General features: G+C 47.5%; 1 protein-coding gene across 2 annotated transcripts in view; it reads left to right on the top strand.

Moving 5' to 3' along the window:
• The window catches only part of PPM1A (protein phosphatase, Mg2+/Mn2+ dependent 1A), a 46,622-nt gene that overhangs the window by 17,221 nt on the left and 15,419 nt on the right, over positions 1 to 13,982 (top strand). For both annotated transcript variants that reach the window (XM_073638725.1, XM_073638726.1), the window contains exon 2: positions 12,345 to 13,201. In XM_073638725.1, the coding sequence (XP_073494826.1) occupies positions 12,368 to 13,201 (834 nt within the window). In that variant the 5' untranslated portion in view covers positions 12,345 to 12,367. The remainder of the gene's footprint in view (positions 1 to 12,344; positions 13,202 to 13,982) is intronic.

Below are 13,982 nucleotides of genomic sequence, written 5' to 3'. Positions count from 1 at the left end.
CTCTGATGTTCCAGGGCCATGAAGTCTGTGACACGCCGGGGGCCCTGCACTGCCCCATACCCGAGGAGCTGCTGGACAGGACACTGGACCGGGGACAGGTGAGTGAGGCTTCCCCAATCCCCATATTAAAAATATTAGTAATGGGTCTGTGTGAGTGCATGTATGTGAATGTCAGTGTATATATATTTGTCTGTTTTATCTATGTGTATGTCTGTATGTGTACATATGTCTGCGTACCGTGTGTGCGCGCGCGCATATGTCTGCGTACCGTGTGTGTGCGCGCGCGCATATGTCTGCGTACCGTGTGTGTGCGCGCGCGCATATGTCTGCGTACCGTGTGCGCGCGCGCGCATATGTCTGCGTACCGTGTGTGTGCGCGCGCGCGCATATGTCTGCGTACCGTGTGTGCGCGCGCGCGCATATGTCTGCGTACCGTGTGTGCGCGCGCGCGCATATGTCTGCGTACCGTGTGTGCGCGCGCGCGCGCATATGTCTGCGTACCGTGTGTGCGCGCGCGCGCATATGTCTGCGTACCGTGTGTGCGCGCGCGCGCATATGTCTGCGTACCGTGTGTGCGCGCGCGCGCGCATATGTCTGCGTACCGTGTGTGCGCGCGCGCGCATATGTCTGCGTACCGTGTGTGCGCGCGCGCGCGCGCATATGTCTGCGTACCGTGTGTGCGCGCGCATATGTCTGCGTACAGTGTGTGCGCGCGCATATGTCTGCGTACAGTGTGTGCGCGCGCATATGTCTGCGTACAGTGTGTGCGCGCGCATATGTCTGCGTACAGTGTGTGCGCGCGCGCGCATATGTCTGCGTACAGTGTGTGCGCGCGCGCGCATATGTCTGCGTACAGTGTGTGCGCGCGCGCGCATATGTCTGCGTACAGTGTGTGCGCGCGCGCGCATATGTCTGCGTACCGTGTGTGCGCGCGCGCGCGCATATGTCTGCGTACCGTGTGTGCGCGCGCGCGCATATGTCTGCGTACCGTGTGTGCGCGCGCGCGCATATGTCTGCGTACCGTGTGTGCGCGCGCGCGCATATGTCTGCGTACCGTGTGTGCGCGCGCGCGCGCATATGTCTGCGTACCGTGTGTGCGCGCGCGCGCGCATATGTCTGCGTACCGTGTGTGCGCGCGCGCGCATATGTCTGCGTACCGTGTGTGCGCGCGCGCGCATATGTCTGCGTACCGTGTGTGTGCGCGCGCGCGCATATGTCTGCGTACCGTGTGTGCGCGCGCGCGCATATGTCTGCGTACCGTGTGTGCGCGCGCGCGCATATGTCTGCGTACCGTGTGTGCGCGCGCGCGCATATGTCTGCGTACCGTGTGTGTGTGCGCGCGCGCGCGCATATGTCTGCGTACCGTGTGTGCGCGCGCGCGCATATGTCTGCGTACCGTGTGTGCGCGCGCGCGCATATGTCTGCGTACCGTGTGTGCGCGCGCGCATATGTCTGCGTACCGTGTGTGCGCGCGCGCGCATATGTCTGCGTACCGTGTGTGTGCGCGCGCGCGCATATGTCTGCGTACCGTGTGTGTGCGCGCGCGCGCATATGTCTGCGTACCGTGTGTGCGCGCGCGCGCATATGTCTGCGTACCGTGTGTGCGCGCGCGCGCATATGTCTGCGTACCGTGTGCGCGCGCGCGCATATGTCTGCGTACCGTGTGCGCGCGCGCGCATATGTCTGCGTACCGTGTGCGCGCGCGCGCATATGTCTGCGTACCGTGTGCGCGCGCGCGCATATGTCTGCGTACCGTGTGTGCGCGCGCATATGTCTGCGTACCGTGTGTGCGCGCGCGCGCATATGTCTGCGTACCGTGTGTGTGCGCGCGCGCGCATATGTCTGCGTACCGTGTGTGCGCGCGCGCGCATATGTCTGCGTATGTGAAGGATGAGGGGGCAGGCTGGGCCATGTGAAATATATATATATATATATATATATATATATATATATATATATATATATATATATATATATATATATATATATATATATATATATATATATATATATATATATATATATATATATATATATATATATATATATATATATATAATATATAATATATATATATATATATATAATTTATTTATTTATTTCTCCGCCGTATCTGTGCATCATGAATCGTGTATGTGTTAAAAGGGCCCACTGAGACTCTCTCGCCCGGGGCCCAGAAAAACCTGGAGCCGGCCCTGGGGGGAAGGATCGCTGTGGCCGGGGGCCCGTTCTCATCTCCCGCTACCTGTGTAAGTACATACAAAGGCCGTGCTCCCCGGGGAGACGCCGTGTGTGAGGGGGTCTATATGTACAGTTTGTCAACAAAAAAAATTCTGGCTCCTAGATTCTGAACAACTTTGTCGACCCCTGATTTATACCATCCTTCGGGGGCTGTACAAATTGTGCCCTAACTCTGCCCACAAAAGTAAGACTTGGCACTGGTGTCAGGATGTAATCTTTCATTGCACATGCCTCCACATGCAGTAGTGAATGCTGTTTACGTCTGCTCACAGAGCAAGAAGAAATTAAAAAGCCGGTGGCCGTCAAAACACAGCTGCTGTCCCAAGCACTGTGGTCCCCAGGAATCTGCGGGAAAAGGTCATGAATGGCCCTTGGTCCTGAGGTTCCCCACACATGGGGTAAAATCAACTGTTTTGCTGTAAAAATGTATTTTCGTTTTCACGGCTCAATGTTCTAAAATTCTGTGAAGCACCTGTGGGTTCAAGGTGCTTGCCACACATCTAGATAAATTCCTTGAGGCACGTAGTTTCCAAAATGGGGTCACTTGTGCCTAAACAGTGGAAACCCACCCACATCAGGGGCTCTACAAATTAGGGCTGTGGGGTCTGAGTTGGTGTACATTTTGGTGGAGTCAGTATAAAATGGACTGACTCTGACTCTTAAAATATATAATAAATTGGGTTCATTAGTAAAATGCAGTATGCGCATTCAATAAAATTTTGGAAAGTTATGAACTGTTCTGAGCTAAGGATTTAGGCTTTTAGTTGAGATTAATCTGTGCTGCACTTTGTATACACGCTCAGTAGTGAGGCAGTGCTGTGGAATTGGAAGTCAGGGAAATTGAGGAGTCTGTCGGTGGTTTGGCTTACCGACTCAACGGCCCTGCTGCAAGGGTAACTTGTCCTCTCTGTTCCAGCCAACTTTGTGCTCTAAAAGTCAAACGATGCTCCTTCCCTTACGAGCCCTGCCGTGCGCCTAAACAGTAGTTTTCCCCACATATTGGGTAACTGTGTACTCAGGAGAAAATGCACAAATTGTAGGGTCCGTTTTGTCCTGTTAGACTTGTGAAAGTGCAAAATTTGGGGCTAAATTAACATTTTTGAGGAAAAAAGAAACTTTCATTTTTTCCTTCCACATTGCTTTAATTCATGTGAAGCATCTGAAAAGTTAATAAACTTATTGAATGTGGTTTTAAGCACTGAGGGGTGTAGTTCTTAAAATGGTGTCACTTTTTGGTATTTTCTGTCATATTCCTCAGTCACTTCAAATGTGATGTGGTCCCTTCAAAAAATTGCTTTGTAAATTTTGTTGGAAAATTGAGAAATTGCTGATCAATTTTTAACTCTTCTAACTTCCTAACAATAAAAAAGTATAAATGAGGCTGATGTAAAGACATATTGTAAATGTTATTTTCCCCTTCTCCCATGACAGCACCACCTGAGAGAGTATCCGCCCACCAAGGACAGGAACCTACTGAATAAAAAGGCGGTACCTCTCTTCCGCATCAGTTTTTGACTCCTGTCCTTGATGGGAGCCTCGCCAGGTGGTACCTCACGTACCTGGACCGTGGATTCCGGGGTCGGTGCGGCCTGGAGGCCGTGGAAGCAGCAGATGGCCCCTGTTCTCAGCCCATCTGGCTGCTGCCCGGGTCTGCGTGTGGGGGGGCTGCCTTCCGGAGTCCTCCCCGCGTGCGCCTGGTCCTGCGGCCGGGTCTGCGCCTCACAATGGACTAAACTGAGCGCGCGCCGGCCGGCAGGACTTCCGGGTCTGCGCACGTGGGGGTCGCGTCGCACCCTGTGACGTAGCGCGCCGGAAGCCCGGGCTGCGCACGCGCGGGGTGGTGATGCGCCCGGTCACGGAGTGCGCCGGAAGCCGGGTCTGCGCATACGCGGGTGGGAGGCCGACATCCCTCTGCAAGCGCTCCGGGTGCCGCTGGGCTGCGCACGCGCAGAAGGAGGAGGATCTGCGGTGTAGCGCGCCAGCTGACCAAATTTGAAAAAAAAAAAAAAGAGGGAGAATGAGCACGCTGCCGGAAGGGGAGGAGCCTAAAGGAGGTGGAGCCCTACTGCTTTTTAAAGGATGGGGAGGAATCAAGATGGCGGTGTCTGCATCCCCGACATAATGAGTGAGGAGCCGCAGTCACCTGGGCAGCAGCTGTCACCACCGCAGGAGGTACAGCAGCAGCCACAGCTGCCAAAGCAGCGCAAGCAGCTTAAGAAACTGGTTCAAGAATCTTCCCATCACCAAAGCCACAGCAGTGGAGGGCGTATGAGTTCCGTCAGAACCGGTCAGAAAAGACCTAGTCAGTTCACCTTCGCCAGATGGGAGCCCTCATGTGAACACCAACCACCGCCTCCGGTACCCTAGTCTGAACGGCAGTGTGGTGAGTGATCTTCGTGAAAGTCTCACCCTGAGTAATGTGCTCTTCTCTGTTTTCCTCTCTTTTTCTCCTTTCAATTCTTGGGGTGTTAGGAGCCAAATAAGTGTAGCTCTAAGAGTAAAAACAAGGAGTGTGCTTTATGTCAAATCAGTCTTCCCACCTCCTACGTCAAAAACCTGTGTGCGGACTGTATTCAGAAAACCATAGTGGAAGAGTCCCCCAGGTTTTCTATGGAATTAAAGAATCTGATCCAGACAGAAGTCAGGGATTCTTTAAAAAGCTTAACCTCACGCAGGAAGAAGCAGAAGCTAGTTTCCTCAGAATCAGAGGAATCTGTAGAGTCCCGGTTTACAAGAGAACTGCCTTCCTCCTCTAATCCCTCCTCATCATCATCGGAATCTTCGGATGATGATGGGGGGGGGGGGGGGTAGGCCTTGTTTTTCGGTAGATAATACTGAGAGACTAGTTAGAGCCGTCAGAGTGACTATGGGTATTACTGATACCAAAGTTCCCAGAACAGTCCAGGATGTTATGTTCGGGGGCTTGGCCCAGAGGAAGAGACGCACATTCCCGGTTAATGAGAGGATCAAATCGCTTATAGAAAGGGAATGGAAAAAAACGGAGAAGGGTCAGCTACCTTCCTCCTCTAAGCGGAGATACCCCTTTGAGGAAGAGGATGCGGCTAAATGGGACAAAACCCCTAAGATTGATGAGGCCATTGCAAAGTCCTCAAAAAGATCCACTCTGCCCCTTGAGGATTTAGGGGCCTTGAAAGACCCGCTTGATAAAAAAGCGGAGTCTTTCCTTAAACAAGCCTGGGAGTCGTCAGCAGGGGCCCTTAAACCGGCGGTGGCAGCCACCTGCACCGCTAGATCTATGATGATCTGGCTTCAACAATTGGAAGACCAGATTAAGGGGAATGTCTCGAGGGAGAAGATTTTGTCGGACCTTCCTCTTGTGCAGGGGGCGGCTGCATTCCTGGCAGATGCATTGGCAGATTCAGTGAGGCTGGCTGCCCGGTCTGCAAATCTCTCTAATGCAGCTCGTAGGGCGCTATGGCTCAAGAGCTGGCCAGGGGATGTGCAATCAAAGACTAAGCTATGCTCAATCCCTTGTGAGGGGGACTTTCTGTTCGGCAAAGGTCTAGATGACATCCTGGATAAGGCCACAGACAAAAAACATGGGTTTCCCACTGTGTCTGGTTCCCAGTTTAAAAGCTCCTTTCGGAAGAGGAAGTACAGTCGCAGTAAAGCTCCTAGAGACCAAGGTACCTGGAAAGACAGGAAGCCGTATAACAGAGGCTTCATGTTCGGGGGGTCCCTCCTCCGAGAATAAAAAGGCCCGTAAGTGACAGTAACCCCCCCCCCCCCGCAAGGTGGGAGGACGGTTGTCCCACTTCCTGCCCGCCTGGGAGAAAATTTCATCCAATTCTTGGATTTTAGGGATAATCAGGAGGGGGCTCACATTGGAGTTCAAGAGCATGCCCAGGAACACCGTCAAAATTTCAGCCCCCAGGGGTCTAGCGGAGCAGATAGCCTTGCAGCAGGAAGTTCTCTCTCTGCTTGTGAAGGGGGTTCTGGTGGAAACGCCTGCACCCGAGCAAGGAAGGGGATTCTATTCAACTCTCTTCCTAATAAAGATGCCGGACGGCTCCTTCAGGACCATTGCCAACTTGAAGAAGCTGAACAACCATTTAATCTACAGGCCGTTCAAAATGGAAACAATAAAGTCAGCCATAAGGATGCTATTTCCGGACTGTTATATGTGCGTCCTCGATCTGAAGGACGCCTACTACCACGTCCCGATCTTGGCAGATCATCAACAGTTTCTGAGGGTGGCTGTACAGTTCGGCAAGCACGTAAGGCATTTTCAGTTCGCAGCTCTTCCCTTTGGCATTTCCATGGCGCCGAGAGTCTTCACAAAAATTATCCTGGAGGTCACAGCACATTTAAGGTAAAGAGATATTCTGGTCATCCCTTATCTGGACGACTTCCTAGTAGTGGGCAGATCAAGACAACTGTGCTCTAGCCCTGGCGGACGTCCGTCATGGCCAGTCTAAAACGCCTGGGTTGGCTGTTAAATTTAGAGAAGTCAAGGCTGGAACCAAAGCCGGTCCAGTCTTTCCTGGGTCTCATTCTGAACTCAGAAAACCAAACCTGTCTTCTACCAGAGGAAAAGAAGCTGAAGATCGGATCCCTAATATCTCGGGTTATCAGCAATCCGACCATGACCCTGAGGAAGGCAATGTCTCTGTTGGGTACAATGACATCTTGCATCCCGGCGGTTCAGTGGGCCCAGTACCATTCCAGATGTCTTCAGCAGGAGATCCTGGCAGCGGACAGGCGGCTCAAAGGTCGCCTGAATGGCAAAATATCTCTTCCAGAAGTTGTAATCAACTCCCTGGACTGGTGGAGATCTCCAGTCAATCTATCTTTGGGGGTTCCTTGGACCTTCCAGGTGTCAGATACAATTACAGCGGACACAAGTGCAGAAGGCTGGGGAGCTCACCTAAGAGATCATTCTGTACAAGGCCTTTGGTCGGACAGCGATTAAAGTCTCTCTTCCAACATGAGGGAGCTGTTGGCAGCCAAAAATGCTCTAATAAAGTTCAGTCCTGTTCTTCGGGGTCATCACATCCGGATAATGTCAGACAACAGATCGACAGTCGCCTACATCAATCATCAGGGGGGTACCAGGTCTCTCCCTCTGATGTTAGTAGCGGATCAGATCTTCAGGTTTGCCGAGAGTCAGCTGCTCACGCTCTCGGCGCTTCATATAAAAGGGGAAGAGAACGTAAAGGCCGATTTCCTGAGTCGTCACATCTTAAAACAAGGAGAGTGGGGATTGAATCCAGCCGTATTTCAGCAGATTGTGGGCAGATGGGGACAGCCCCAAATAGATCTGTTTGCAAACAGACTCAATCGAAAGACCGAAATCTTTTGCTCCCTGAATCCAAAAGAGGGGGCATTTGCGGTGGACGCGCTGCAGATTCCTTGGAATTTTACTCTAGCCTATGCCTTTCCCCCTTTAATACTGATCCCTACTATCCTGAGGAAGATCTGAGAGGAAAGGGCGAGGGTTATATTGATCGCCCTGTTCTGGCCCAAGAGACCATGGTTCACTTGGATGAAGAGAATGTCCCAAGCAGATCCATGGGTTCTTCCGGACATCCCAGATCTTCTCAGGCAGGGCCCAGGCTGTCATCCCCAAAGATCGGGCCTGCATTTGACGGCCTGGATTTTGAAAGGTCGCTATTGACACAAAGGGGGTTTTCTCCGGATCTGGTTACTACCCTACTGACAAGTAGAAAGCCGGTAACAACTAGGATCTATGGTAGAACCTGGGCTAAGTTCCTGTCTACCTCGGGTCAGTCCGCTAAAGGGAGGGTTCCTATTGGGGCCATACTAGAATTCCTCCAGAAGGGGTTAAGCATGGGTCTAGCCACCAGTACTCTTAAGGTACAAGTATCAGCTCTGGGGGCATTATATAATTATGACTTGGCGACGAATAGGTGGATCATTAGGTTTATTAAAGCTTGTGATAGGTCCAGGCCTATTCCTACTCCAAGGATTCCTCCTTGGGACCTTAATTTGGTTCTGGAGGCACTAACCAAACCTCCCTTCGAGCCCTTAGAGGAAGTTTCAGAAAAAATCCTAACTTTAAAGACTGCCCTACTGGTAGCCCTGACATCAGCTCGTAGAGTCAGTGACTTACACGCACTATCTGTTAACCATCCATTCACTCAAGTATGTACTGATAGGCTGGGTCTGGTCTTAAGATTACTCTATCTTCCGAAGGTAGCCTCCAAATTCCATAGGACGCAAGTAATCACTCTCCCTTCCTTCTATCCTAATCTTAGGGATTCTGAGGAACATAAGCTTCACACCTTAGATGTTAGAAGGGTGTTAGTCCAGTATTTGGAGGTGACAAAAGCCTGGAGGAAGAGTGACGCCTTATTTATATCCTTTCAGGGGGCTAGGAAAGGACTTAAGGTTACAAGAGGGACCATAGCTAGATGGGTCAGGGATACTATTACCTTAGCCTACTCTTCTAGCAATCTGCCGATTCCAGAGAACCTGAAGGCCCACTCCACCAGAGCGGTAGCTGCTTCCTGGGCGGAGAAGGCGGATGTGCCCATCGACATCATATGTAAGGCGGCAACTTGGTCATCCCCCGCTACATTTTACAAACATTACCGTCTTGACCTTTCCTCTTCTACTGATCTGTCCTTTGGTAGGAAGGTGTTGCAAGCGGTGATCCCTCCCTCTGGTGTCTGATCTCTATAAATCTCTCAGGTGGTGCTGTCATTGGAGAAGGGGAAAAGATCCTAGTTACTTACCGGTAACAGGATTTTACAGAGCCCATGACAGCACCCTATTAATTCCCTCCCCTTTATCACTATGGTGTGCACTTTTTAAGGTGTTTATTACAAATGTTGAGGTGGCGGTTTTGTATTAACCTGTTTTCGGAGGCCCTCTCATGCTCTGAAACAAAAACTGATGGCGGAAGAGAGGTACTGCCTTTTTATTCAGTAGGTTCCTGTCCTTGGTGGGCGGATACTCTCTCAGGTGGTGCTGTCATGGGCTCTGTAAAATCCTGTTACTGGTAAGTAACTAGGATCTTTATCAACTATTTTGTGTGATATAACTCTATGGTTTAAGGACAAAAAAATAAGTTTGAGATTTTCTAAATCTTTACCAAAATTCCTATATTTTCACAAATGCAAAAACTTTCAGCCTAAATTCACCACTAACGTGAAGTACAATGTCACGAAAAAAACAATTTCCGAATCACTGGCAAAAGGGCCAACAAGTGCTAAGCATCTCCGGGAACTCCTTCAAGATTGTTGGAAGACCATTTCCGGTGACTACCTCTTGAAGCTCATCAAGAGAATGCCAAGAGTGTGCAAAGCAGTCATCAAAGCAAAAGGTGGCTACTTTGAAGAACCTAGAATATAAGACATATTTTCAGTTGTTTCACACTTTTTTGCTAAGTATATAATTCCACATGTGTTAATTCATAGTTTTGATGCCTTCAGTGTGAATGTACAATTTTCATAGTCATGAAAATACAGAAAAATCTTTAAATGAGAAGGTGTGTCCAAACTTTTGGTCTGTACTGTATATCACACTGCTAATGCCTCCTGTCATATGAAATAAGCTCTGGAGGCTGATACTCATGCAGATCAGTGTCTAGCCCATAGATCTTAACAGCTCATTCACATATATGAAAAATGTGACTTTCTCTGGACATTGGATTGCAGGTATCATTTTATTCAGCTTTCTCTAACCTGCATGCAGATGTAGATGGCTTAGGAGGGCTGATCCTACTGACTTGTTTCTTTTTAACATCAGAATTAAAACAAATAATATTTTTATTTGTATAACGTTAACATATTCTGCAGAGCTTTACAATTCAGACCATTTACTGACCTTGTTGGCACTGTCCCCATCGGGGCTCACAACTTAGATTTCCTATCAGTATGTCTTTGGAGTGTGGGAGGAGAACCCTAAGGAGACCCACTCAAACACGGGGAGAACATACAAACTCCTTGCAGATGTTGTCCTTGGTGGGATTTGAACCCAGGACCCCAGCGCTACATGAGCCACCGTGCTGCCCGAGTGAACAATAATGCAGGGTGTACTGGATCATCTGCACATGTCAGAGCTGTTTGGCAATGATGTATCTCAGCCAGTGAGGAGTCACAAATGCCAGGACTGAATGACTCCTGAGGAGACCAGGACCATCCACATGACTTTTCCCTATGACTTTTCTCATAAATCTGCAAGTAATTGACTGTGTGCACTACTTTATTTTATGCTGCAAAAGACCATTTTAAAAGGGGCACTTTTAGGAATTGAGTATAATGTGATGTTTTAGTGATACTGTGGGGACAGGCTGCCTTTTAAACAAGTCTTGTTACTCCACAATTGTCTATAGCTTGCAGGGCTGTGGAGTCTGAGCCCATTTTGGTGAAGTCGGTATAAAATGGACCAACTCCGACTCCTAAAATATATAATAAATTGGGTACAGTAGTTCAATGCAGTTTGTGGGGAATTTTTTTTTCATAAGAATTTGGGAAAGTTATGTAATGTCCTATAAATGTCTGTCCTATTCCTGATCTAAGGGTCTAGACTTTCAGCGGAGATGAATCTGTGCTACAGTAAATTTATCACTTAAACATGAGCCGTGTATAAGGGAGTTGGAGTCGTGGAGTCGGTGTCATGGAAATTGAGTCGTCGGAGGTTTGGCTTACCGACTCCACAGCCCTGACAGCTTGTTTTCTGTATTGACTTATGGGTTGGAGTATAAAACTGCAAATGATGCGCCAAGCTGCTTAGAAGTATGCTGGATATTTTAGCAAAATTTGTTTGGGCTGAAGGTCTTGTTAAACTGGCCAATTGCTACAGTTCACTTTTTTGGGGGATTTTTTTTCCCCCCACCTGTGTAGAATGATAAAGCTGTGTATTGCTGAAGTAGATTGATGCATCTGTAATAAAATAAAAAAAAGCCTATAAATACCCCTTATAGTGACATGTACGTTTACTGAAAGCATTGCTGTCCAGCACACATCTGTCAAACTGTCACTAAGAAACCATGTTGCTTCTGGTGTTTCCATCCTGCCAGCATCGAATCATCCTGATGGAAATGTCCCTCTAATCCTCAGGAGTGTCTGTAAACTTCTGGTCATTCAAACTGGTTTACAGTCTGTGTACAACAGGCCATAAGTCTTAAAGGGAACCTGTCATGTCTTATCTACTATGTAAACTGCCCCCAAAGCATTTAGTGATCCAATGTGCATCACTAGCACGCTTTTTTCATTAAAACTCGTGCTAATATCATGAGCAAATGCGCGCGGCTGGCCATGTAAGTGAGGTGCTTGTGCAGCATAACATCAGCGCTAGACGGGAGCAAAATTCAAATGCATGGACGGCACCTGCCCATAACTGAATGCGAGGATCACACCCTCATGACTGAACGAGCAGGTAGTATATGTGTATATCATATTCGCACCAATTTTAATGAAAAAGCATGTTAGTGATGCACATGGCATCACTAACAACGCAATGGGGGCAGTTTACATAGTAGATGAGACATAACAGGTTCCCTTTAATTAGATTACTTGGAAAAGAAAAAAAGTAAAGTTGTATGAAAGTATGGTCACAATTTATTTTGCCCTTACAAAAAAAAATACTAAATATAGGAAGCGAAAAATTGACAGCAGGTTATATAACTTCTAGAAAGTAGCAAGTAGCATTGTGACAGTACTTGGGTGACTAATATGCTTGACACCAGTTACATTGCGGTTCCCAGAGTATTAATCTGCATTTTCATGGTCTTCTTGATGACAAGCCTGCTGTCACCCTCAAGCTCTAATTGAAGTCTAATCTGGAGCTGAGAAACGCCGATTCCTTTTGCATCTACTTGCTAATCAAACCCCATGAATCCATACTACACAGGAAGCTAAATGCAGGCAGATGGCTATTCCAGCTGTATCTTGGTAATCCTCACCATAGCAATATACAGTTTGGTAATATATACATTAATGAAAACTAGCATGCAACTTTTTGTTTTTCCTGGTATGATACATACTGTGTATAATTTGTGATAGAATTCTTTTTAAAATGTTGATAACTTTTGTTTTCTCACTATATTGCAATGAACAATGCGGATATTGAACTTTTTTTTCTTTTTTTTCCTTTTTAATTATTTCCTTTTGCAGAATTAAATAAAATTTGAAAGACAATGGGGGCGTTTTTAGACAAGCCAAAGATGGAAAAACATAATGCCCAAGGGCACGGAAATGGATTGCGTTATGGGCTAAGCAGCATGCAAGGTTGGCGGGTTGAAATGGAAGATGCACATACAGCCGTGATTGGCTTGCCAAACGGACTTGATGGATGGTCTTTCTTTGCTGTATATGATGGTCATGCTGGTTCCCAGGTTGCCAAATACTGCTGTGAGCATTTGCTTGATCACATTACAAGCAACCAAGACTTCAAAGGGACTGATGGACAGCTATCTGTGGAAAGTGTAAAAAGTGGAATCAGAACAGGTTTTCTTCAGATTGATGAACACATGAGAGTTATTTCTGAGAAGAAACATGGTGCTGATAGAAGTGGGTCGACAGCTGTGGGTGTTATGCTCTCGCCACATCACATTTATTTTATCAACTGTGGAGACTCCAGAGGCTTACTTTGTAGAAGCAAGAAAGTTCATTTCTTTACACAGGATCACAAACCAAGTAATCCCCTTGAAAAGGAGCGTATTCAGAATGCTGGCGGCTCTGTAATGATTCAACGTGTAAATGGGTCTCTTGCGGTATCAAGGGCTCTAGGTGACTTTGACTACAAATGTGTCCACGGAAAAGGCCCTACAGAGCAGCTTGTTTCACCCGAGCCCGAAGTTTATGAAATTGAGCGATCAGAAGAAGATGACCAGTTCATAATTCTTGCCTGTGATGGCATATGGGATGTCATGGGAAATGAAGAGTTATGTGATTTTGTAAGATCACGACTTGAAGTTACTGATGACCTTGAAAAAGTATGCAATGAAATAGTTGACACCTGCTTGTACAAGGTATTGTATGTAAACATGGTTCCATGTCACATTTGGTAATGTGATATTTGTATGCTTATGTTATGTTTATTCAAAACGAGAGTTGCCTTACTCTATGCAAGTGCAAAAAAAGCCGTTCAATCTCCAAGATATAAAAAAAAAAAATGCCCCTAACCAGAAATGGTATTTAAAACTACAATTTGATTCTGCTGCGTCACTTTTCTTCCCTGTGACTGCTGCAGCCAATCACTGGCCTTAGTTATGTCCCCAGACCACTGAGGCCATTGGCTGCAGCAGTCACGTGGGTTATACAGTGACATCTCTGCAGCTTGATCATTTTTTATTTTCGATTTCGAAACCCCTTTTAAGTAGTCATTCGAGATTTTTCCATAATCGCAGCTTAGCTACTCGTTGAATAGGTGATAATTGTACGATTGCTCAGCGACCTGAGTTCTCGGTGTAAATGGAGCATGAGCACTGCCGCGCTAGTCAAAGTTTGACACGGACTGAGATGGCAGATCACAGCGAGTGTACATATGAACAGAAGATTTTTGTTAAATGCATTATTGTTACTTGAGCTGTGTCTGTGTATTGCGTGTATTTTTTTTTCTTACAGTGCTCCAGCACTAGCTTTTACCCACTAATGTTTCTTCGCCCTCATTAGTGGACCTAGACGCACCAAACATATATTTGGAAAAAAAAATAATAAAAAAAAGCACTGCAAGTGCCATATGGGGATCTGTCTCTGCTGGGAGATGCGGGCAGAGCAGTGCCATTTCCTCTTCCACCACAAGGACTGCAG

This window comes from Phyllobates terribilis, unplaced genomic scaffold, assembly GCF_046119375.1.
Source record: "Phyllobates terribilis strain yellow unplaced genomic scaffold, ASM4611937v1 Scaffold_7__3_contigs__length_470593459, whole genome shotgun sequence".
NCBI lineage: Eukaryota > Metazoa > Chordata > Amphibia > Anura > Dendrobatidae > Phyllobates > Phyllobates terribilis.
Note: the sequence above shows the minus strand (reverse complement) of the source record. Positions and strands in the feature narration are given on the sequence as shown.